Source organism: Oncorhynchus nerka, linkage group LG24 (assembly GCF_034236695.1).
Source record: "Oncorhynchus nerka isolate Pitt River linkage group LG24, Oner_Uvic_2.0, whole genome shotgun sequence".
Lineage (NCBI taxonomy): Eukaryota > Metazoa > Chordata > Actinopteri > Salmoniformes > Salmonidae > Oncorhynchus > Oncorhynchus nerka.
The window spans coordinates 89873830-89897049 of record NC_088419.1 but is presented as its reverse complement, the minus strand read 5'-3'; the positions used below and the strand labels follow the sequence as shown (position 1 = coordinate 89897049).

General features: G+C 47.2%; 1 protein-coding gene across 12 annotated transcripts in view; it reads right to left on the bottom strand.

Moving 5' to 3' along the window:
• The window catches only part of LOC115119585 (disks large homolog 1-like), a 340988-nt gene that overhangs the window by 102780 nt on the left and 214988 nt on the right, over positions 1–23220 (bottom strand). For all 12 annotated transcript variants that reach the window (XM_065009266.1, XM_065009267.1, XM_065009268.1 and 9 more), the window contains 5 exons: positions 22857–22981; positions 18835–19004; positions 15451–15587; positions 12307–12451; positions 7692–7818 (listed from right to left, as the gene is read on the bottom strand). In XM_065009266.1, coding sequence (XP_064865338.1) covers positions 7692–7818; positions 12307–12451; positions 15451–15587; positions 18835–19004; positions 22857–22981 — 704 coding nt within the window. The remainder of the gene's footprint in view (positions 1–7691; positions 7819–12306; positions 12452–15450; positions 15588–18834; positions 19005–22856; positions 22982–23220) is intronic.

Here is a 23220-nt window from a genome sequence, read left to right as displayed (position 1 = left end):
GCCATCACAAAGCCCTGAACTCAATCCTATTGAAAATTTGTGGGCAGAACTGAAAAAGCGTGTGCGAGCAAGGAGGCCTACAAACCTGACTCAGTTACACCTGTTCTGTCAGGAGGAATAGGCCAAAATTCACTCAACTTACTGTGGGAAGCTTGTGGAAGGCTACCCGAAACCTTTGACCCAAGTGAAACAATTTAAAGGCAATGATACCAAATACTAATTGAGTGTATGTAAACTTCTGACCCACTGGGAATGTGATGAAAGAAATAAAAGCTGAAATAAATCATTCTCTATCATTCTGACATTTCACATTCTTAAAATAAAGTGGTGATCCTAACTGACCTGAGACAGGGAATTTTTACTGGGATTAAATATCAGGACTTGTGGAAAAACTGAGTTTAAATGCATTTGGCTAAGGTGTATGTAAACCTCCGACTGTAACTGCGTTGTATGATTTCTGAATGGCAAAAGGAGATGTACTTTATCCAGTCAGCTGGGCACCTTTTATAAACGAGTCAACACGAGCTGTTTGGTCATCAAGCAAAGAACACTAGATAGCCCAAGAGCCACGAAGTCGGGGTGCACAGGCTATGAAACACACGAAAGAAAAATAGATGAATGTGCCACAAAACAATAATTAAGTGGATTTCAAGTAATTTGTTAACCTCTTACATTACCTGGGAGACGAGAGGATGGATAAGCACCATGCTCTCCCTCTGTGAAAGTACATTTGGCAGCAGCCAACCACAGTTCACTAAAATAACACAGGTAGGCGGGACCGACAGCAGACTGACAAACCAGCAGTGTTTCACGTCACTGGCTTTGTGATTGACAGGCGCCTGTCCCATCAATAGATCTCTAGAAGAGTCGTTTGTTCTAGCGCGAGAAGACTGTACAGACGTTTCTGACTAGCGAATCGAAACGTTTGAAATGAAAAGAAGCCCAGTTCATTCATGAAGTGGAGCTGATGGAAAACATGGAACAGTGCAGATACAAAGTGTGGCAGCAGAATGACGACACAAACAGTCCACAAACAGTCCACAAACAGTCCACAAACAGTCCACAAACAGTCCACAAACAGTCCACAAACAGTCCTTCTGTTTACATACTTTGAATCTGCACTGGTCTTCTGGTGTTTTTGTAAAAATGTTCCGTGTAAATTGTTACACAAGTTGTCCTTGTTCATAGAGGTGTGTGGTTTGTTTAACTTTGCAATCGTTGGTTTTTGTTTGACATACATTTTAAAGTAAAAAACATGAGGATCAGTGTCATTCTGTTACCGTGGAAATGCCCCACATACAAACACGCGCACACAGACTCATACAAAAGACAGAGCTTGTGTGAACTCCATAGGTAACAGAAGTACCCCAGACAGAAGTTAGGAACTGTCACATCACCAGTTTATACGTTTAGCTGAGAGAGGAGACCTCCAAGGGATCCATTTACACTGCTGTCTGGAGTACATCTCCCTCTGTCCCTCCATCTGTCCCTAGCTATCCATCTCCCTCTGTCCCTAGCTATCCATCTCTCTCTGTCCCTAGCTATCCATCTCTCTCTGTCCCTAGCTATCCATCTCCCTCTGTCCCTAGCTATCCATCTCCCTCTGTCCCTAGCTATCCATCTCCCTCTGTCCCTAGCTATCCATCTCCCTCTGTCCCTAGCTATCCATCTCCCTCTGTCCCTAGCTATCCATCTCCCTCTGTCCCTAGCTATCCATCTCCCTCTGTCCCTAGCTATCCATCTCTCTCTGTCCCTAGCTATCCATCTCCCTCTGTCCCTAGCTATCCATCTCCCTCTGTCCCTAGCTATCCATCTCTCTCTGTCCCTCCCTCTGTCCCTAGCTATCCATCTCTCTCTGTCCCTCCCTCTGTCCCTAGCTATCCATCTCCCTCTGTCCCTAGCTATCCATCTCCCTCTGTCCCTAGCTATCCATCTCCCTCTGTCCCTAGCTATCCATCTCTCTGTGTCCCTAGCTATCCATCTCCCTCTGTCCCTAGCTATCCATCTCTCTCTGTCCCTCCCTCTGTCCCTAGCTATCCATCTCTCTCTGTCCCTCCCTCTGTCCCTAGCTATCCATCTCTCTCTGTCCCTAGCTATCCATCTCTCTCTGTCCCTAGCTATCCATCTCCCTCTGTCCCTAGCTATCCATCTCCCTCTGTCCCTAGCTATCCATCTCCCCTGTCCCTCCCTCTGTCCCTAGCTATCCATCTCCCTCTGTCCCTAGCTATCCATCTCCCTCTGTCCCTAGCTATCCATCTCCCTCTGTCCCTCCCTCTGTCCCTAGCTATCCATCTCCCTCTGTCCCTAGCTATCCATCTCCCTCTGTCCCTAGCTATCCATCTCCCTCTGTCCCTAGCTATCCATCTCCCTCTGTCCCTAGCTATCCATCTCCCTCTGTCCCTCCCTCTGTCCCTAGCTATCCATCTCCCTCTGTCCCTAGCTATCCATCTCCCTCTGTCCCTAGCTATCCATCTCTCTCTGTCCCTCCCTCTGTCCCTAGCTATCCATCTCCCTCTGTCCCTAGCTATCCATCTCCCTCTGTCCCTAGCTATCCATCTCCCTCTGTCCCTAGCTATCCATCTCCCTCTGTCCCTAGCTATCCATCTCCCTCTGTCCCTAGCTATCCATCTCCCTCTGTCCCTAGCTATCCATCTCTCTCTGTCCCTAGCTATCCATCTCCCTCTGTCCCTCCCTCTGTCCCTAGCTATCCATCTCCCTCTGTCCCTAGCTATCCATCTCCCTCTGTCCCTAGCTATCCATCTCCCTCTGTCCCTAGCTATCCATCTCTCTCTGTCCCTAGCTATCCATCTCCCTCTGTCCCTAGCTATCCATCTCTCTCTGTCCCTAGCTATCCATCTCTCTCTGTCCCTAGCTATCCATCTCTCTCTGTCCCTCTTTCATACAGCCTGTCTGAATGTCAACTAAGAACAAACCTGCTGCCTCTTTCTGTCTCCTCTTTCGTTCTCATTTCATGGCTCACAGCAACAGAAAGCGTGGAGAGGAAGCCAAGCAGAGTGACAAGACATTTGGCAACGCGCCTCAGTGTGTGTTTGTCTGCATGTGTGTGTGTGTGTGTGTGTGTAGAACGGAAAAAAATAAGGATCTATTAATCCCATTTAGTGTCTGCCTCTGTCTGTAAGACCCAATGGATGTGTTGGTTGAAGGCTGAGACAGAGGTGTTGTGGTCCCTGCTGTGGTCAGGCAGTCTGTTCCCACTGATGACAGCACTTTATATCTCTGCCTGTGGCAGGACTGAGCTGCCCAAGGTGATCAGAGCTTAGCCATACTCTCAATCTTTCTCTGCATCTTTTTCACTTTCCATCTTTCTCCCTCTCTCCCTCTCTTCATCAGTCTCACCTCCCAGACATATCTCCCCAGGTTACACAGCTGGCCTCTCATTAGCTTCAAAACCATTCATCGTCCATAACTTCATCTGCCAGCTCCATCAACAGAGAGAGGGCAGAAATAGTGAGAAGGCAGAGAGAGAGAGGAAAGAGAGGGCAGAAAGAGTGAGAAGGCAGAGAGAAAGAGAGGAAAGATAGGGCAGAGAGAGTGAGAAGGCAGAGAGAGAGAGAGGAAAGAGAGGGCAGACAGAGTGAGAAGGCAGAGAGAGAGAGGGGAAAGAGAGGGAAGAAAGAGTGAGAAGGCAGAGAGAGAGAGGAAAGAGAGGGCAGACAGAGTGAGAAGGCAGAGAGAGAGAGAGGAAAGATAGGGCAGAAAGAGTGAGAAGGCAGAGAGAGAGAGGAAAGACAGGGCAGAAAGAGTGAGAAGGCAGAGAGAGAGAGGAAAGAGAGGGCAGAAAGAGTGAGAAGGCAGAGAGAAAGAGAGAGAGAGAGAGAGAGAGAGAGAGAGAGAGAGAGAGAGAGGGAAGAAAGAGTGAGAAGGCAGAGAGAGAGGAAAGAGAGGGCAGAAAGAGTGAGAAGGCAGAGAGAGGAAAGAGAGGGCAGAAAGAGTGAGAAGGCAGAGAGGGAGAGAGGAAAGAGAGGGCAGGGAGAGAACATGAGTGGGAGAAAAAAGAAAGAAGGGGGTGGATAGCTGAAGACCTACAGAGAGAGGGATGGTGGATGAGGAGGAAGATGAGGAGGAAGATGAGGAGGAGGATGAGGAAAAGATAAAATGGATGAGGAAGGGGAGGGAAGAGAAAGAGGAGGCAGATAAAGAGGAAGAAGAAGATGATAAAGGAAGAAGAGAAGGAGGAGGAAGGAGATAGAGCACCATAACTCAGATTAAGGGGAGGAGATAGAGCACCATAATGCAGATTAAGGGGAGTAGATACAGCACCATAATGCAGATTAAGGGGAGGAGATAGAGCACCATAATGCAGATTAAGGGGAGGAGATACAGCACCATACCTCAGATTAAGGGGAGGAGATACAGCACCATACCTCAAATTAAGGGGAGGAGATACAGCACCATAACTCAAATTAAGGGGAGGAGATACAGCACCATACCTCAAATTAAGGGGAAGAGATACAGCACCATACCTCAAATTAAGGGGAGGAGATACAGCACCATAATGCAGATTAAGGGGAGTAGATACAGCACCATAATGCAGATTAAGGGGAGTAGATACAGCACCATAACTCAGATTAAGGGAAGATACAGCACCATACCTCAGATTAAGGGGAGGAGATAGAGCACCATAATGCAGATTAAGGGGAGTAGATACAGCACCATAACTCAGATTAAGGGGAGGAGATACAGAACCATAACTCAGATTAAGGGGAGTAGATACAGCACCATAACTCAGATTAAGGGGAGGAGATACAGCACCATAACTCAGATTAAGGGGAGGAGATACAGCACCATAACTCAGATTAAGGGGAGGAGATACAGCACCATAATGCAGATTAAGGGGAGTAGATACAGCACCATAACTCAGATTAAGGGGAGGAGATACAGCACCATAACTCAGATTAAGGGGAGGAGATACAGCACCATAATGCAGATTAAGGGGAGGAGATACAGCACCATAACTCAGATTAAGGGGAGGAGATACAACACCATAATGCAGATTAAGGGGAGTAGATACAGCACCATAATGCAGATTAAGGGGAGTAGATACAGCACCATAACTCAGATTAAGGGGAGGAGATACAGCACCATAACTCAGATTAAGGGGAGGAGATACAGAACCATAATGCAGATTAAGGGGAGGAGATACAGCACCATAACTCAGATTAAGGGGAGGAGATACAGCACCATAATGCAGATTAAGGGGAGGAGATACAGCACCATAACTCAGATTAAGGGGAGGAGATACAGCACCATACCTCAAATTAAGGGGAAGAGATACAGCACCATACCTCAAATTAAGGGGAGGAGATACAGCACCATAATGCAGATTAAGGGGAGTAGATACAGCACCATAATGCAGATTAAGGGGAGTAGATACAGCACCATACCTCAGATTAAGGGGAGGAGATAGAGCACCATAATGCAGATTAAGGGGAGTAGATACAGCACCATAATACAGATTAAGGGGAGTAGATACAGCACCATAACTCAGATTAAGGGGAGGAGATACAGAACCATAACTCAGATTAAGGGGAGTAGATACAGCACCATAACTCAGATTAAGGGGAGGAGATACAGCACCATAACTCAGATTAAGGGGAGGAGATACAGCACCATAACTCAGATTAAGGGGAGGAGATACAGCACCATAACTCAGATTAAGGGGAGGAGATAGAGCACCATAATGCAGATTAAGGGGAGTAGATACAGCACCATAACTCAGATTAAGGGGAGGAGATACAGCACCATAACTCAGATTAAGGGGAGGAGATACAGCACCATAATGCAGATTAAGGGGAGGAGATACAGCACCATAACTCAGATTAAGGGGAGGAGATACAGCACCATAATGCAGATTAAGGGGAGTAGATACAGCACCATAATGCAGATTAAGGGGAGTAGATACAGCACCATAACTCAGATTAAGGGGAGGAGATACAGCACCATAACTCAGATTAAGGGGAGGAGATACAGCACCATAATGCAGATTAAGGGGAGGAGATACAGCACCATAACTCAGATTAAGGGGAGGAGATACAGCACCATAACTCAAATTAAGGGGAGTAGATACAGCACCATACCTCAAATTAAGGGGAAGAGATACAGCACCATACCTCAAATTAAGGGGAGGAGATACAGCACCATAATGCAGATTAAGGGGAGTAGATACAGCACCATAATGCAGATTAAGGGGAGTAGATACAGCACCATAACTCAGATTAAGGGGAGATACAGCACCATACCTCAGATTAAGGGGAGGAGATAGAGCACCATAATGCAGATTAAGGGGAGTAGATACAGCACCATAATACAGATTAAGGGGAGTAGATACAGCACCATAACTCAGATTAAGGGGAGGAGATACAGAACCATAACTCAGATTAAGGGGAGTAGATACAGCACCATAACTCAGATTAAGGGGAGGAGATAGAGCACCATAACGCAGATTAAGGGGAGTAGATACAGCACCATAACTCAGATTAAGGGGAGGAGATAGAGCACCATAACTCAGATTAAGGGGAGGAGATACAGCACCATAATGCAGATTAAGGGGAGGAGATACAGCACCATAACTCAGATTAAGGGGAGGAGATACAGCACCATAATGCAGATTAAGGGGAGTAGATACAGCACCATAACTCAGATTAAGGGGAGGAGATACAGCACCATAACTCAGATTAAGGGAGGAGATACAGCACCATAATGCAGATTAAGGGGAGTAGATACAGCACCATAATGCAGATTAAGGGGAGTAGATACAGCACCATAACTCAGATTAAGGGGAGGAGATACAGCACCATAACTCAGATTAAGGGGAGGAGATACAGCACCATAATGCAGATTAAGGGGAGTAGATACAGCACCATAATGCAGATTAAGGGGAGTAGATACAGCACCATAACTCAGATTAAGGGGAGGAGATACAGCACCATAACTCAGATTAAGGGGAGGAGATACAGCACCATAACTCAGATTAAGGGGAGGAGATACAGCACCATAATGCAGATTAAGGGGAGTAGATACAGCACCATAACTCAGATTAAGGGGAGGAGATACAGCACCATAATGCAGATTAAGGGGAGTAGATACAGCACCATAACTCAGATTAAGGGGAGTAGATACAGCACCATAACTCAGATTAAGGGGAGTAGATACAGCACCATAACTCAGATTAAGGGGAGGAGATACAGCACCATAACTCAGATTAAGGGGAGGAGATACAGCACCATAACTCAGATTAAGGGGAGTAGATACAGCACCATAACTCAGATTAAGGGGAGGAGATACAGCACCATAACTCAGATTAAGGGGAGTAGATACAGCACCATAACTCAGATTAAGGGGAGGAGATACAGCACCATAATGCAGATTAAGGGGAGTAGATACAGCACCATAACTCAGATTAAGGGGAGGAGATACAGCACCATAACTCAGATTAAGGGGAGGAGATACAGCACCATAACTGAGAGCCACTGAGAGAGAAGGAAAGTGACCCATTCACCACGGTACTGATGAATCTCAGCAGCAGCAACTAATAATGGCACCACACTCCCTTTGTCCAGTACACTCATAAACCAACATTAACAAAACGTATGAACATTTAACGCTTTGTAAAAGAAAAGGGATCAAATGTTGTGTGTGTGTGTGTGTGTGTATATCATCACCCAGTTTACCTTGTCACCTCGTCGTCTCCTAGCATGCTCTTGGGGACGGGGGAGTAGCGTCCAGGCGTGGCGGGGGTATGGGGCCGGCTCAGGTAGTTGGAAGGGCTGATATGGTTGTCCATGTGAGGGGAATACGCTAGAGAAATAACACACACACACACACACACACACACACACACACACCCTGTATCAATATAATGGGTCTCCGCCTCAATGTGTAGATAGATAGTGAGTTAACATTAGCGGCTAATGCTAAGAAAAAATGATAAAATGCCGCTTAGTGAGGGAGGCGCTAGGCTAATCGCTAACTTCACCTTGAACCGACCCTGGCACAGACAGAGGCATAGCAGGATACTATAAAACACATGCTTTATGGCTCCTCTGACAGGGGGAGGTTCTCTCCTTAAATGAAGACCACCTTCAGCAATGGCACAAGCACCACAACAGAACAATCAATAACATTGTCCAGGTGAAATACTGGAATGTTCCCCCTGACACTGGACAGGGCTGGCCCCATAGGCAACACGGAGCGTTCTGCCTGGTACTGGACAGGGCTGGCCCATAGGCAACACGGAGCGTTCTGCCTGGTACTGGACAGGGCTGGCCCCATAGGCAACACGGAGCGTTCTGCCTGGTACTGGACAGGGCTGGCCCATAGGCAACACGGAGCGTTCTGCCTGGTACTGGACAGGGCTGGCCCCATAGGCAACACGGAGCGTTCTGCCTGGTACTGGACAGGGCTGGCCCATAGGCAACACGGAGCGTTCTGCCTGGTACTGGACAGGGCTGGCCCCATAGGCAACACGGAGCGTTCTGCCTGGTACTGGACAGGGCTGGCCCATAGGCAACACGGAACGTTCTGCCTGGTACTGGACAGTGCTGGCCCCATAGGCAACACGGAACGTTCTGCCTGGTACTAGACGGGGCTGGCCCCATAGGCAACACGGAACGTTCTGCCTGCTACTGGAGAGGACTGGCCAACACGGAACGTTCTGCCTGGTACTGGACAGGGCTGGCCCATAGGCAACACGGAGCGTTCTGCCTGGTACTGGACAGGGCTGGCCCATAGGCAACACGGAACGTTCTGCCTGGTACTGGACAGGGCTGGCCCCATAGGCAACACGGAGCGTTCTGCCTGGTACTGGACAGGGCTGGCCCATAGGCAACACGGAACGTTCTGCCTGGTACTGGACAGTGCTGGCCCCATAGGCAACACGGAACGTTCTGCCTGGTACTGGACAGTGCTGGCCCCATAGGCAACACGGAGCGTTCTGCCTGGTACTGGACAGGGCTGGCCCCATAGGCAACACGGAGCGTTCTGCCTGGTACTGGACGGGGCTGGCCCCATAGGCAACACGGAGCGTTCTGCCTGGTACTGGACGGGGCTGGCCCCATAGGCAACACGGAGCGTTCTGCCTGGTACTGGACGGGGCTGGCCAACACGGAACGTTCTGCCTGGTACTAGACGGGGCTGGCCAACACGGAACGTTCTGCCTGGTACTAGACGGGGCTGGCCAACACGGAACGTTCTGCCTGGTACTAGACGGGGCTGGCCAACACGGAACGTTCTGCCTGGTACTAGACGGGGCTGGCCAACACGGAACGTTCTGCCTGGTACTAGACGGGGCTGGCTAACACGGAACGTTCTGCCTGGTACTAGACGGGGCGGGCCCATAGGCAACAAAGCAAGACTAAACGAGACCAATATACGTGTCCCGAAACATAAACGTGGCATGAACAGTGATGCAGAGAGACATGGGGTCACGGTATACTCAGCTAGTCAGGGGGACACACAGTGGGTCACCCACGGTATACTCAGCTACAGTCAGGGGGACAGACAGTGGGTCACCCACGGTATACTCAGCTAGTCAGGGGGACACACAGTGGGTCACCCACGGTATACTCAGCTACAGTCAGGGGGACAGACAGTGGGTCACCCACGGTATACTCAGCTACAGTCAGGGAGACACACAGTGGGTCACCCACGGTATACTCAGCTACAGTCAGGGGGACAGACAGTGGGTCACCCACGGTATACTCAGCTACAGTCAGGGGGACACACAGTGGGTCACCCACGGTATACTCAGCTACAGTCAGGGGGACAGACAGTGGGTCACCCACGGTATACTCAGCTACAGTCAGGGGGACAGACAGTGGGTCACCCACGGTATACTCAGCTACAGTCAGGGGGACAGACAGTGGGTCACCCACGGTATACTCAGCTACAGTCAGGGGGACAGACAGTGGGTCACCCACGGTATACTCAGCTACAGTCAGGGGGACAGACAGTGGGTCACCCACGGTATACTCAGCTAGTCAGGGGGACAGACAGTGGGTCACCCACGGTATACTCAGCTACAGTCAGGGGGACAGACAGTGGGTCACCCACGGTATACTCAGCTACAGGCAGGGGGACAGACAGTGGGTCACCCACGGTATACTCAGCTACAGTCAGGGGGACAGACAGTGGGTCACCCACGGTATACTCAGCTAGTCAGGGGGACAGACAGTGGGTCACCCACGGTATACTCAGCTACAGTCAGGGGGACAGACAGTGGGTCACCCACGGTATACTCAGCTACAGTCAGGGGGACAGACAGTGGGTCACCCACGGTATACTCAGCTACAGGCAGGGGGACAGACAGTGGGTCACCCACGGTATACTCAGCTACAGTCAGGGGGACAGACAGTGGGTCACCCACGGTATACTCAGCTACAGTCAGGGGGACAGACAGTGGGTCACCCACGGTATACTCAGCTACAGTCAGGGGGACAGACAGTGGGTCACCCACGGTATACTCAGCTACAGTTAAATAGCCAGCCATTCACCCTGCTTCTAAACAGGAACCCTTCCTCCTTCATAAGGAGTCTGGCTCAGATTGGACCTACTACTGTAAACTCTATTCTAATGTCTATTGGTCCAGATATAGGCCCTCCCCACTAACTCACTGTGCCCATTGGATTACCGCTGTAGCTATTGGGGTCAGCAGCCAGCGACACGCTGGGTCTGGGTGGCCTTAATGATTACATTTGTCTTTTGTCCTATATTCCTCTCAGACCCACAGACACATGTTCTGTCATAATACTGACCCTTTACACAGAATTTATACAATAAAAAATTGGACCACTAGCAAATTAGCCCTTTGAAGGATGCTAGTGGTTATCTATGGTAACAACACAGGGAAGCTAATAATTAGCATTTTAACCCTTTTTGATGGGTTGCTAGTGGTTATCTATGGTAACAACACAGGGAAGCTAATAATTAGCATTTTAACCCTTTTTAAAGGATGCTAGTGGTTATCTATGGTAACAACACAGGGAAGCTAATAATTAGCATTTTAACCCTTTTTAAAGGATGCTAGTGGTTATCTATGGTAACAACACAGGGAAGCTAATAATTAGCATTTTAACCCTTTTTAAAGGATGCTAGTGGTTATCTATGGTAACAACACAGGGAAGCTAATAATTAGCATTTTAACCCTTTTTAAAGGATGCTAGTGGTTATCTATGGTAACAACACAGGGAAGCTAATAATTAGCATTTTAACCCTTTTTGATGGGTTGCTAGTGGTTATCTATGGTAACAACACAGGGAAGCTAATAATTAGCATTTTAACCCTTTTTGATGGGTTGCTAGTGGTTATCTATGGTAACAACACAGGGAAGCTAATAATTAGCATTTTAACCCTTTTTGATGGGTTGCTAGTGGTTATCTATGGTAACAACACAGGGAAGCTAATAATTAGCATTTTAACCCTTTTTGATGGGTTGCTAGTGGTTATCTATGGTAACAACACAGGGAAGCTAATAATTAGCATTTTAACCCTTTTTAAAGGATGCTAGTGGTTATCTATGGTAACAACACAGGGAAGCTAATAATTAGCATTTTAACCCTTTTTGAAGGATGCTAGTGGTTATCTATGGTAACAACACAGGGAAGCTAATAATTAGCATTTTAACCCTTTTTGAAGGATGCTAGTGGTTATCTATGGTAACAACACAGGGAAGCTAATAATTAGCATTTTAACCCTTTTTGAAGGATGCTAGTGGTTATCTATGGTAACAACACAGGGAAGCTAATAATTAGCATTTTAACCCTTTTTGAAGGATGCTAGTGGTTATCTATGGTAACAACACAGGGAAGCTAATAATTAGCATTTTAGCCCTTTTTGATGGGTTGCTAGTAGTTATCTACGGTAACAACACAGGATTGCTAGCATTTAGCATGCATCCGTTTGAGAAGCTAGAGATATATAATGTTTTCATTGATTAGCTTCAGTCTGTAGTTCTGTGAAGTTGTGTATCGATGTAGCATCCCTCCGTGGGAGTTCCACACCACACGGCTCCCTTCACATTACCAGGGCCGCGTTCGGTAGCCAAACGTTGCAGGTAGAAATGCCACGGATAGAGCCATATTGTAGGCTACATGTCAGAAAAGCATGTTTATTCTACATCGTATATTAGCATCTGAACATAACAAAACGTCCTGATGAACACTCCCCTGCTGTCACAGCTACCCTGGGATAATTGGAAACCATGGGATGTGTGTGTACTTGAATATGTGTGTGTGTGTGTGTGTGTGTGCGTGTGTGTGCGTGTGTGTGCGTGTGTTCGTGCGCACTCACAGTTGGTGATGTCGGGGGGAGCGAAGCTGTCGTTCATGAAGACACTGGTGGGCTTCGCCACTTTCAAGTAAACCACATCAGGAGTGTTTTTCAAGGCCGCCACGGCATCCTCGTGACTCACTTCCTCAAGGCAAGCGCTGTTTACCTGGAGGGAGGGGGGGAGGGGGGGCAGTCAGACGGCTCATCAGTTGGTTACATACAGGAGGAGACATGGCAGGCAAACCAACTGGCATTGTTTCCAAAAACAAGCCACAATCTAACTTAATCGAAGTCAAGTACTTCAAGGGGATCTTTTTAAGTTAAGGGTTTGTTAAGTTAAGCTATTGTATCAGGTGAAATTGTAAGGCATTTAGTGCCCTGACCTGAGCAAGTCAACGGTAAAGATGAAATGATGTGGTACTCATGACACTGTGCCATCAAAACCAGCCAACTTTCTTTCCTGCACTCATTTTGGCTATGAATAACATGTTAAGTAATTGTACAATTCCTAACTATCCCAATATTTTATTTTCCTCAGTAGTGTGAAAGGGGGGGCGGGGGTGTACAAAGCCGGGGGTGGTAATATCTCCATCTGAATTAAAGGGAAAGTCTCATTGTGTAATTTCGATCAGGAGAGTCAATGGGAATCAGGCATTTAGTGTAGACGACTTCTGAATGACCTTTAAGATGATTGGAGGAACTTTGGGAGACTTGTTTACTTCACTTTTGTATATTATCTACCTCACTTGCTTTGGCAATGTTAACACGTGTTTCCCATGCCAATAAAGCCCCTGGAATTGAATTGACTTTCTGACAATCGTCCAGAAACATCCCATAATATATCACTGTGATGTACAACGGGATGTCTCTGGACGATTGTCACATGACACACTGACAGACAGACGTGGAGATGGCGAACGCCAAACTGTATCTACCAGAGAAGAGGACATGGTGAGACTCCACACAAATAACCATCCCATAATGAGATACTGCTGTACCTACAAACCAATCGAGTTGACTCCATGCCTGTCTGACTGTAGCGGTACCCCATGTATATAGCCACAGCTGTTTAAACACCGTTTCCCATGCTTGTTCAATTTTACATTTACATTTAAGTCATTTAGCAGACGCTCTTATCCAGAGCGACTTACAAATTGGTGCTTTCACCTTATGACATCCAGTGGAACAGCCACTTTACAATAGTGCATCTAGGTCTTTTAAGGGGGAGGGGAGAAGGATTACTTTATCCTATCCTAGGTATTCCTTAAAGAGGTGGGGTTTCAGGTGTCTCCGGAAGGTGGTGATTGACTCCGCTGTCCTGGCGTCGTGAGGGAGTTTGTTCCACCATTGGGGGGCCAGAGCAGCGAACAGTTTTGACTGGGCTGAGCGGGAACTGTACTTCCTCAGTGGTAGGGAGGCGAGCAGGCCAGAGGTGGATGAACGCAGTGCCCTTGTTTGGGTGTAGGGCCTGATCAGAGCCTGGAGGTAGTGAGGTGCCGTTCCCCTCACAGCTCCGTAGGCAAGCACCATGGTCTTGTAGCGGATGCGAGCTTCAACTGGAAGCCAGTGGAGAGAGCGGAGGAGCGGGGTGACGTGAGAGAACTTGGGAAGGTTGAACACCAGACGGGCTGCGGCGTTCTGGATGAGTTGTAGGGGTTTAATGGCACAGGCAGGGAGCCCAGCCAACAGCGAGTTGCAGTAATCCAGACGGGAGATGACAAGTGCCTGGATTAGGACCTGCGCCGCTTCCTGTGTGAGGCAGGGTCGTACTCTGCGGATGTTGTAGAGCATGAACCTACAGGAACGGGCCACCGCCTTGGAGACATTCAATGAACCATAAACAATTAATGAACATGTACTTGTGGAACGGTCGTTAAGACACTAACAGCTCACAGACGGTAGGCAATTAAGGTCACAGTTAAGAAAACTTAGGACACTAAAGAGGCCTTTCTACGGACTTTGAAAAACACCAAAAGAAAGATGCCCAGGGTCCCTGCTCATCTGCGTGAACGTGCCTTAGGCATGCTGCAAGGAGGCATGAGGACTGCAGATGTGGCCAGGGAAATAAATTGCAATGTCCGTACAGTGAGATGCCTAAGACAGCACTAAAGGGAGACAGGACGGACAGCTGATCGTCCTCGGGGTGGCAGACCAAATGTAACAACACCTGCACAGGATCGGTACATAAGAACATCACACCTGCGGGACAGGTATAGGATGGCAACAACATATGCCCGAGTTACAGTAGGAACGCACAATCCCTCCATCTGCGCTCAGACTGTCTACAATAGGCTGAGAGAGGCTGGACTGAGGGCTTGTAGGCCTGTTGTAAGGCAGGTCCTCACCAGAAATCACGGGCAACAGCATCACCTATTAGCACAAATGCACCGTCGCTGGACCAGACAGGACTGACAAAAAGTGCTCTTCACTGACGAGTCGTGGCTTTGTCTCACCAGGGGTGATGGTCAGATTTGCGTTTATCATAGAAGGAATGAGCGTTACACCATCATGGCCTGGGGCGATGTGTCACAGCATCATCGGACTAAGCGTGCTGTCATTGCAGGCAATCCCAACGCTGTGCGTTACAGGGAAGACATCCTCCTCCCTCATGTGGTACCCTTCCCGCAGGCTCATCCTGACATGACCCTCCAGCATGACAATGCCACCAGCCATACTGCTCGTTCTGTGCAAGATTTCCTTCAGACAGGAATGTCAGTGTTCTGCCATGGCCAGCGAAGAGTCTGGATCTCAATCCCATTGAGCACGTCTGGGACCTGTTGGATCGGAGGGTGAGGGCTAGGGCCATACCCCCCAGAAATGTCCGGGAACTTGCAGGTGCCTTGGTGGAAGGGTGGGGTAACATCTCACAGAAAGAACTGGCAAATCTGGTGCAGTCCATGAGGAGGAGATGCATTGCAGTACTTAATGCAGCTGGTGACCACACCAGATACTGACTGTTACTTTTGACCCCCCCCATTGTTCAGGGACACACTATTCCATTTCTGTTAGTCACATGTCTGTGGATCTTGTTCAGTTTATGTCTCAGTTGTTGAAACTTATGTTCATACAAATATTTACACATGTTAAGTTTGCTGAAAATAAACGCAGTTGACAGTGAGAGGACGTTTCTTTTTTTGCTGAGTCACTACATTGTTATGTTCTTACAGCCAATAGTTTGTCTCCTATCTGCAGCCTCTGGTCTTTGTGTGCAGCCCCTCCCTCGATGACCTTGGTGACATAGATGCTGTTGTCTCCTGGAATGTGCTGGTTCCCTACTCCCCCCGCAATACTGAATCCTAGCCCTGAAGAGAGGGAGGGACAGAGGAGAGACGGAAAGAGTGAGAGACAGGGACAGAGGGACAGAGATAAGAGAGAGAAAGGAGAAAGAAAAGGGTAGAGACAGAGGGAGGGAGGGGGAGGGAGGGAGGGAGGGGGAGGGAGAGAGAAGGGAGAGAAGGGTAGAGACAGAGGGAGGGAGGGAGGGAGGGAGGGAGGGAGGGAGGTAGAGAAGGGTAGAGACAGAGGGAGGGAGAGAAGGGTAGAGACAGAGGGAGGGAGGGAGGGAGAGAAGGGTAGAGACAGAGGGAGGGAGGGAGGGAGAGAAGGGTAGAGACAGAGGGAGGGAGGGAGGGAGAGAAGGGTAGAGACAGAGGGAGGGAGGGAGGGAGGGAGGGAGGGAAGGGTAGAGACGGAGGGAGGGAGGGAGGGGTAGAGATGGAGGGAGGGAGGGAGGGAGGGAGAGGTAGAGACGGAGGGAGCGAGGGAGGGAGGGAGAGAAGGGTAGAGACAGAGGGAGGGAGGGAAGGAGGGGAGGGAGGGAGGGGTAGAGACGGAGGGAGGGAGGGAGAGGTAGAGACGGAGGGAGCGAGGGGAGGGAGGGAGGGAGGGAAGGGTAGAGATGGAGGGGAGGGAGGGAGGGAAGGGTAGAGACGGAGGGAGGGAGAGACGGAGGGAGGGAGGGGGGAGGGAGGGGTAGAGATGGAGGGAGGGAGGGAGGGAGGGAGGGGGGGTAGAGATGGAGGGAGGGAGGGAGGGAGAGGTAGAGACGGAGGGAGCGAGGAGGGAGGGAGGGAGAGAAGGGTAGAGACAGAGGGGAGGGAGGGAAGGAGGGAGGGAGGGGTAGAGACGGAGGGAGGGAGGGAGAGGTAGAGACGGAGGGAGCGAGGGGAGGGAGGGAGCGAGGGAGGGAGCGAAGGGTAGAGACAGAGGGAGGGGAGAGAAGGGTAGAGACAGAGGGAGGGAGGGAGGGAGGGAGAGAAGGGTAGAGACAGAGGGAGGGAGGGAGGGAGAGAAGGGTAGAGACAGAGGGAGGGTAGAGAGAGAGAAGGGGTAGAGACGGAGGGAGGGAGGGAGGGAGGGGTAGAGACGGAGGGAGAGAAGGGTAGAGACAGAGGGAGGGTAGAGAGAGGGAGGGAGAGAGAAGGGTAGAGAGAGGGAGGGAGGGAGAGAGAAGGGTAGAGACAGAGGGAGGGAGGGAGAGAGAGAAGGGTAGAGACAGAGGGAGGGAGGGAGAGAGAGAAGGGTAGAGACAGAGGGAGGGAGGGAGAGAGAGAAGGGTAGAGACAGAGGGAGGGAGAGAGAGAAGGGTAGAGACAGAGGGAGAGAGAGAGAGAAGTACATTACAACACAATAAAACAGTATAAATACTATATTAATTCAGAGCAGTGGTTCCCAAACCTTTTCACTCAGGCCCCCCTTCCATCATGTTGCAGGTTTAAAGATTATTTCCTGCAATTCTATACATTTTGCCATGGGGTGCAGATTTTATTTTTGTATTTTATGCTAATTTCCTTCAATTCTACACATTTTGCCATGAGGTGGAGAGAACATTTTGTAGTTTTAAAGCACATTTCCTGCTATTCTACACATTTGGTCATGTACTAGGTGTGTTCATGTGATAGCTGAGCAACTAAAACATTACAAATAACGGTTTCTGACACCCCACTGGGCAAAAACTGGCTGAATCGATGTTGTTTCCACATCATTTCAACAACGAACGTGATGACGTTGAATCAACGTGGAAAACTGATTGGGATTTGAAGAAAGGTATCAACGTCAGGGCATTTCCACCCAACTTTCAAACTAAATCCAATGACATTTTTTGGTTGAATTCACATCAGTTAGAATGAGGTCTGTGCCCAGTAGGGGGAGGGCTAGTTTATCTGGGGCACGGTTCCCATAGCGATGGAACTTCCGAGTCTAGCCTACAACGGCCCGAAGACGTCACACGCGTTTCCCCGAAACAACCAGAGGGAACGGTCACTGAGTCGTTGAGGCGTGTGTCGACACTGACAAGATGGAAAGAAAAAGGGAGCGCTGCTCTCGGATCAGATTTCTCCATTCAAATCTTACCTTAAACATCATAGTTATTCCACAACACTGACGATAGATCAGCTCATAGAAAGAGATCCCCCCCTATGGCTGCAAATATTGAAATCAGATTTGTCTAAATGTTTACCCTATAATAATAATAATATAATAATGCACTTTGTTAAGATGTGGAGCATCATTGCATCCATGTGAGGCTACACATATAATATAATAATATATATAAATATATTATAAATTATAAATATATACACACAGCATTAAATATATTGGAGGCAAAAATGACAAGACGGTAGCCAAATAAAACAAAATGAACATTGAAATATATAGGCCTGTGTCGTCTACCACTGTAGGTAGGCTATTTATCTCATAATGCCACTCCTTCCCAGGAAGAAAGCCGTTACACTGTAGGTAGGCTATTTATCTCATAATGCCACTCCTTCCCAGGAAGAAAGCCGTTACACTGTAGGTAGGCTATTTATCTTATAATGCCTCTCCTTCCCAGGAAGAAAGCCGTTACACTGTAGGTAGGCTATTTATCTTATAATGCAGTCATCTCGGGTTTTCATTTGAAGCATATTTTTAATCCTTCGCTTGTTTTTGTAACAATTGCAAAGACATTTGCAACTTTGTAGTCAGCGTCGTTGTGAAGCTATCGGCGGTCACAAGAGAGACAGACGCCTTGATTCTATGTTTAACAGAGGTCTTTCTGCGTACAACGTGACGTGGTGGTGGGGGGGGGACGACATCTAACACTTCACTGTTCTATGAGTGCTCTGATGGAGTCGGTAAACAAGAGCACCTTTAGTGAATGACGTTTTTTTAGGGGGGTAAACAGCTCAGAGATTTAACGATGCTCCTACTAGAGCTTCTAACGATGAACTTCGCCTTAAGATGCTTTTGGGAAACCGGGCCCTAGACACGTTATAAACATCTCTGAAGATCTGCAATGACTGCCATGACAAGAGGAGAACTGCTGATGAGGAGAACTCACTAACCCCATTTACAAATTGCACCTTGTGCATTCCACTATGACGTCAGCACGCCCCAACAGTTTGGGAGCCGCTAATTCAGAGGGTTTCACTTGGAGGACGACGAACCACAGAGAGTAAATAACACGAAGCAGAAAGTTACACATCAACTCAACACATTTAAATCATGATGAAATCGTATCACTAAAGTGTAGCTTTTAATCTCCACGGTGACAGACATTCCCTTTACCTTTGGGACCTTTGACTAGTTTGAGCTCCAGGATCTTCTCCGAGAGGGCTTTTCTCCTGCGGATGTAGAGCCTGACGATGCAGCCGGCCTCCTTCAGGGCCTCCACAGCCTTACTGTGGGTCACATCCCTCACGTCGGCCTCGTTCACTCTCAGGATGCAGTCATTCACTCTGCAGGAAGAGTCAAATACATCCGTCATTCACTCTGCAGGAAGAGTCAAATACATCCGTCATTCACTCTGCAGGATGAGTCAAATACATCTGTCATTCACTCTGCAGGATGAGTCAAATACATCCGTCATCAACTCTGCAGGAAGAGTCAAATACATCCGTCATTCACTCTGCAGGAAGAGTCAAATACATCCGTCATTCACTTTGCAGGAAGAGTCAAATACATCCGTCATTCACTTTGCAGGAAGAGTCAAATACATCCGTCATTCACTCTGCAGGAAGAGTCAAATACATCCGTCATTCACTCTGCAGGAAGAGTCAAATACATCCGTCATTCACTCTGCAGGAAGAGTCAAAAACATCCGTCATTCACTCTGCAGGAAGAGTCAAATACATCCGTCATTCACTCTGCAGGATGAATCAAATACATCTGTCATTCACTCTGCAGGAAGAGTCAAATACATCCGTCATCAACTCTGCAGGAAGAGTCAAATACATCCGTCATTCACTCTGCAGGAAGAGTCAAATACATCCGTCATTCACTCTGCAGGAAGAGTCAAATACATCCGTCATTCACTCTGCAGGAAGAGTCAAAAACATCCGTCATTCACTTTGCAGGAAGAGTCAAAAACATCCGTCATTCACTCTGCAGGAAGAGTCAAATACATCCGTCATTCACTCTGCAGGAAGAGTCAAATACATCCGTCATTCACTCTGCAGGAAGAGTCAAATACATCCGTCATTCACTTTGCAGGAAGAGTCAAAAACATCCGTCATTCACTTTGCAGGAAGAGTCAAATACATCCGTCATTCACTCTGCAGGAAGAGTCAAAAACATCCGTCATTCACTCTGCAGGAAGAGTCAAATACATCCGTCATTCACTTTGCAGGAAGAGTCAAATACATCCGTCATTCACTCTGCAGGAAGAGTCAAATACATCCGTCATTCACTCTGCAGGAAGAGTCAAATACATCCGTCATTCACTCTGCAGGAAGAGTCAAATACATCCGTCATTCACTCTGCAGGAAGAGTCAAATACATCCGTCATTCACTTTGCAGGAAGAGTCAAATACATCCGTCATTCACTTTGCAGGAAGAGTCAAATACATCCGTCATTCACTCTGCAGGAAGAGTCAAATACATCCGTCATTCACTTTGCAGGAAGAGTCAAATACATCCGTCATTCACTTTGCAGGAAGAGTCAAATACATCCGTCATTCACTCTGCAGGAAGAGTCAAATACATCCGTCATTCACTTTGCAGGAAGAGTCAAAAACATCCGTCATTCACTCTGCAGGAAGAGTCAAATACATCCGTCATTCACTCTGCAGGAAGAGTCAAATACATCCGTCATTCACTCTGCAGGAAGAGTCAAATACATCCGTCATTCACTCTGCAGCCAGGAGAATAATTACTACATTTACACACACTGTATATACATTTTTCTATTGCATTATTTACTGTACGTTTGTTTATGTGTAACTCTGTGTTGTTTTTGTAGCACTGCTTTGCTTTGTCTTGGCCAGGTCGCAGTTGGAAATGAGAACTTGTTCTCAACTGGCCTACCTGGTTAAATAAAGGTGAAATAATAAAATTAAAATAAAATACATCCGTCATTCACACTTTAGCCAGGGAAATCAAATACATCCGTCATTCACACTTTAGCCAGGGAAATCAAATACATCCGTCATTCACACTTTAGCCAGGAGAATCAAATACATCTGTCATTCACACTTTAGCCAGGGAAATCAAATACATCTGTCATTCACACTTTAGCCAGGGAAATCAAATACATCCGTCATTCACACTTTAGCCAGGAGAATCAAATACATCTGTCATTCACACTTTAGCCAGGGAAATCAAATACATCTGTCATTCACACTTTAGCCAGGGAAATCAAATACATCCGTCATTCACACTTTAGCCAGGAGAATCAAATACATCTGTCATTCACACTTTAGCCAGGGAAATCAAATACATCTGTCATTCACACTTTAGCCAGGAGAATCAAATACATCTGTCATTCACACTTTAGCCAGGGAAATCAAATACATCCGTCATTCACACTTTAGCCAGGGAAATCAAATACATCCGTCATTCACACTTTAGCCAGGAGAATCAAATACATCCGGCATTCACACTTTAGCCAGGAGAATCAAATACATCCGGCATTCACACTTTCAATCTACACACAATACCCCGTAATGACATCACAATACCCCATAATGACATCACAATACCCCATGATGACATCACAATACCCCATGATGACATCACAATACCCCACGGTGACATCACAATACCCCACAATAACATCACAATACCCCATAATGACATCACAATACCCCATAATGACAAAGCGAAAACACATTTTTAGACATTGTTTTAATTTAGCTCCACATTTTGCTCCACTTTTTGGTTTGCTTCCTGTCTTTAAGTTTGGTGTGGGTTTTTAACTTTGTTTGCCTCTTGGGCAAATTTACTGGGCGCTCACAGTGGGTGTCTGTTAGGTTCCAGTTGTTGTTGCTAGGCAACGTTCAGTGGACATCCCCCATGAGTGTCTTTCAGAACCCCTCCTAAACACCTGTTCAGTTTCGGCTGTTAGTTCCCCCTTCTGTTTGAGCGACACCTTTTGGTTTCTTGCTGGGGAACGTAACACAGCCCATAAATGCCTCCATTTACAGTCAACGGTGTACCAGTCAATGGTTTGGACACACCTACTAATTCCAGGGGTTTTCTTCATTTGGACTATTTTCTACATTGTAGAATAATAGTGAAGACATCAAAACTATGAAATAGCACATATGGAATAATGAAGTAAAAAAAAAATATATATATATATATTTTATATATTTGAAATTCTTCAAAGTAGCCACCCTTCGATTTAACAACAGCTTTGCACACTCTTGACATTCTCTCAACCAGCTTCACCTGTGGCTTCAGGCTATTCAGCGTGAGAGAGTAGCAACTGTGGGGACCAAGTAGGCTACACGTAGCTATGTGTGTAGAAAACGTTTCATAACAGGTAAGACATTTAACTTGTTTAGTAACCACAGTCACTACTAGCTGTATAGTCTGTCGTTGTTTAGTAACCACAGTCACTACTAGCTGTATAGTCTGTCGTTGTTTAGTAACCACAGTCACTACTAGCTGTATAGTCTGTCGTTGTTGGTCATGGCTAGATAAAATATGTACAAACTGAGTACACATTCGAGAAGTGCCCTCCGTGCTACGTTTCGCATACTTTGATTTTGGATTCATACTCCGACCCTCCTGTTCTCCATTTTGCGTGCTCGGAGCACGGTAGTACGCATCTTGAGAAACACCCAACATGGTTTTTTTTTCTATCTGCAACGAACAGACACGCACGTAACGTTACGAGGCTGCTAGCATGGTCGTGAAAAGAGGCATGAGTGAAGCTAAGTAGTGAGAACGCTCTGGTGCAGGTAATGTTGAAAAGTCATGAAAAATTTACTTTAGACATGTATTCATCTTAAACGTAGTTTTGTAATTGACAAAAAAAAAAAGCAAACCAGAAAAATGTGTTTGACAAAAGGTTGTTTTTGCTGTGAGCAAATGGGGTAACCTAGGTAAACACCGGTTGTCGTCGTCGCCCCCACCCCGGGGGGCAGGGCCGCGACGTTCCATTTAATACCGACTGGGACTTTGGAATCATTCCTCTAAAACTGTCCGGCTAGCTAACAAACATAGAACGCAGATAAATTCACACTAGCTTATAACAGCAGCACCAAACCACGGGTTGACCATCTCCCTGACGTCTCTCCCATCGTAGGAAGGTTCATGTCCACTCCAGTGTTGTCATTCCCTAATCCTATGATTACTGTACACACCTGAGGCGTTCGTCCTGAGCTGCAGCTCCCCCAGGGATAATCTTGGTGATGAAGATACTGGGGTCTTCGCCGATGTGGGGGTTATCTGTCCCCCCTGCAATACTGAAGCCCAACCCAGAGTTACCCTACAACGATGGGCAGAAGATCAAAACGGGGTTTGGTTCAGATCAACTGTTAAAGCCATATGTTCAACATACAGTATGTGGTTGCATTACAATGTTATCATGATGTGCTCTACAGTACAGCATTAAGTATACTGTTCATTAAAATATAATAATCATATATTCCATCATTTCTATTCATAATTTGATCCTGCTGTATAGCATTATGAGTACATTCCCACTTCAAATACTGACACATTCAG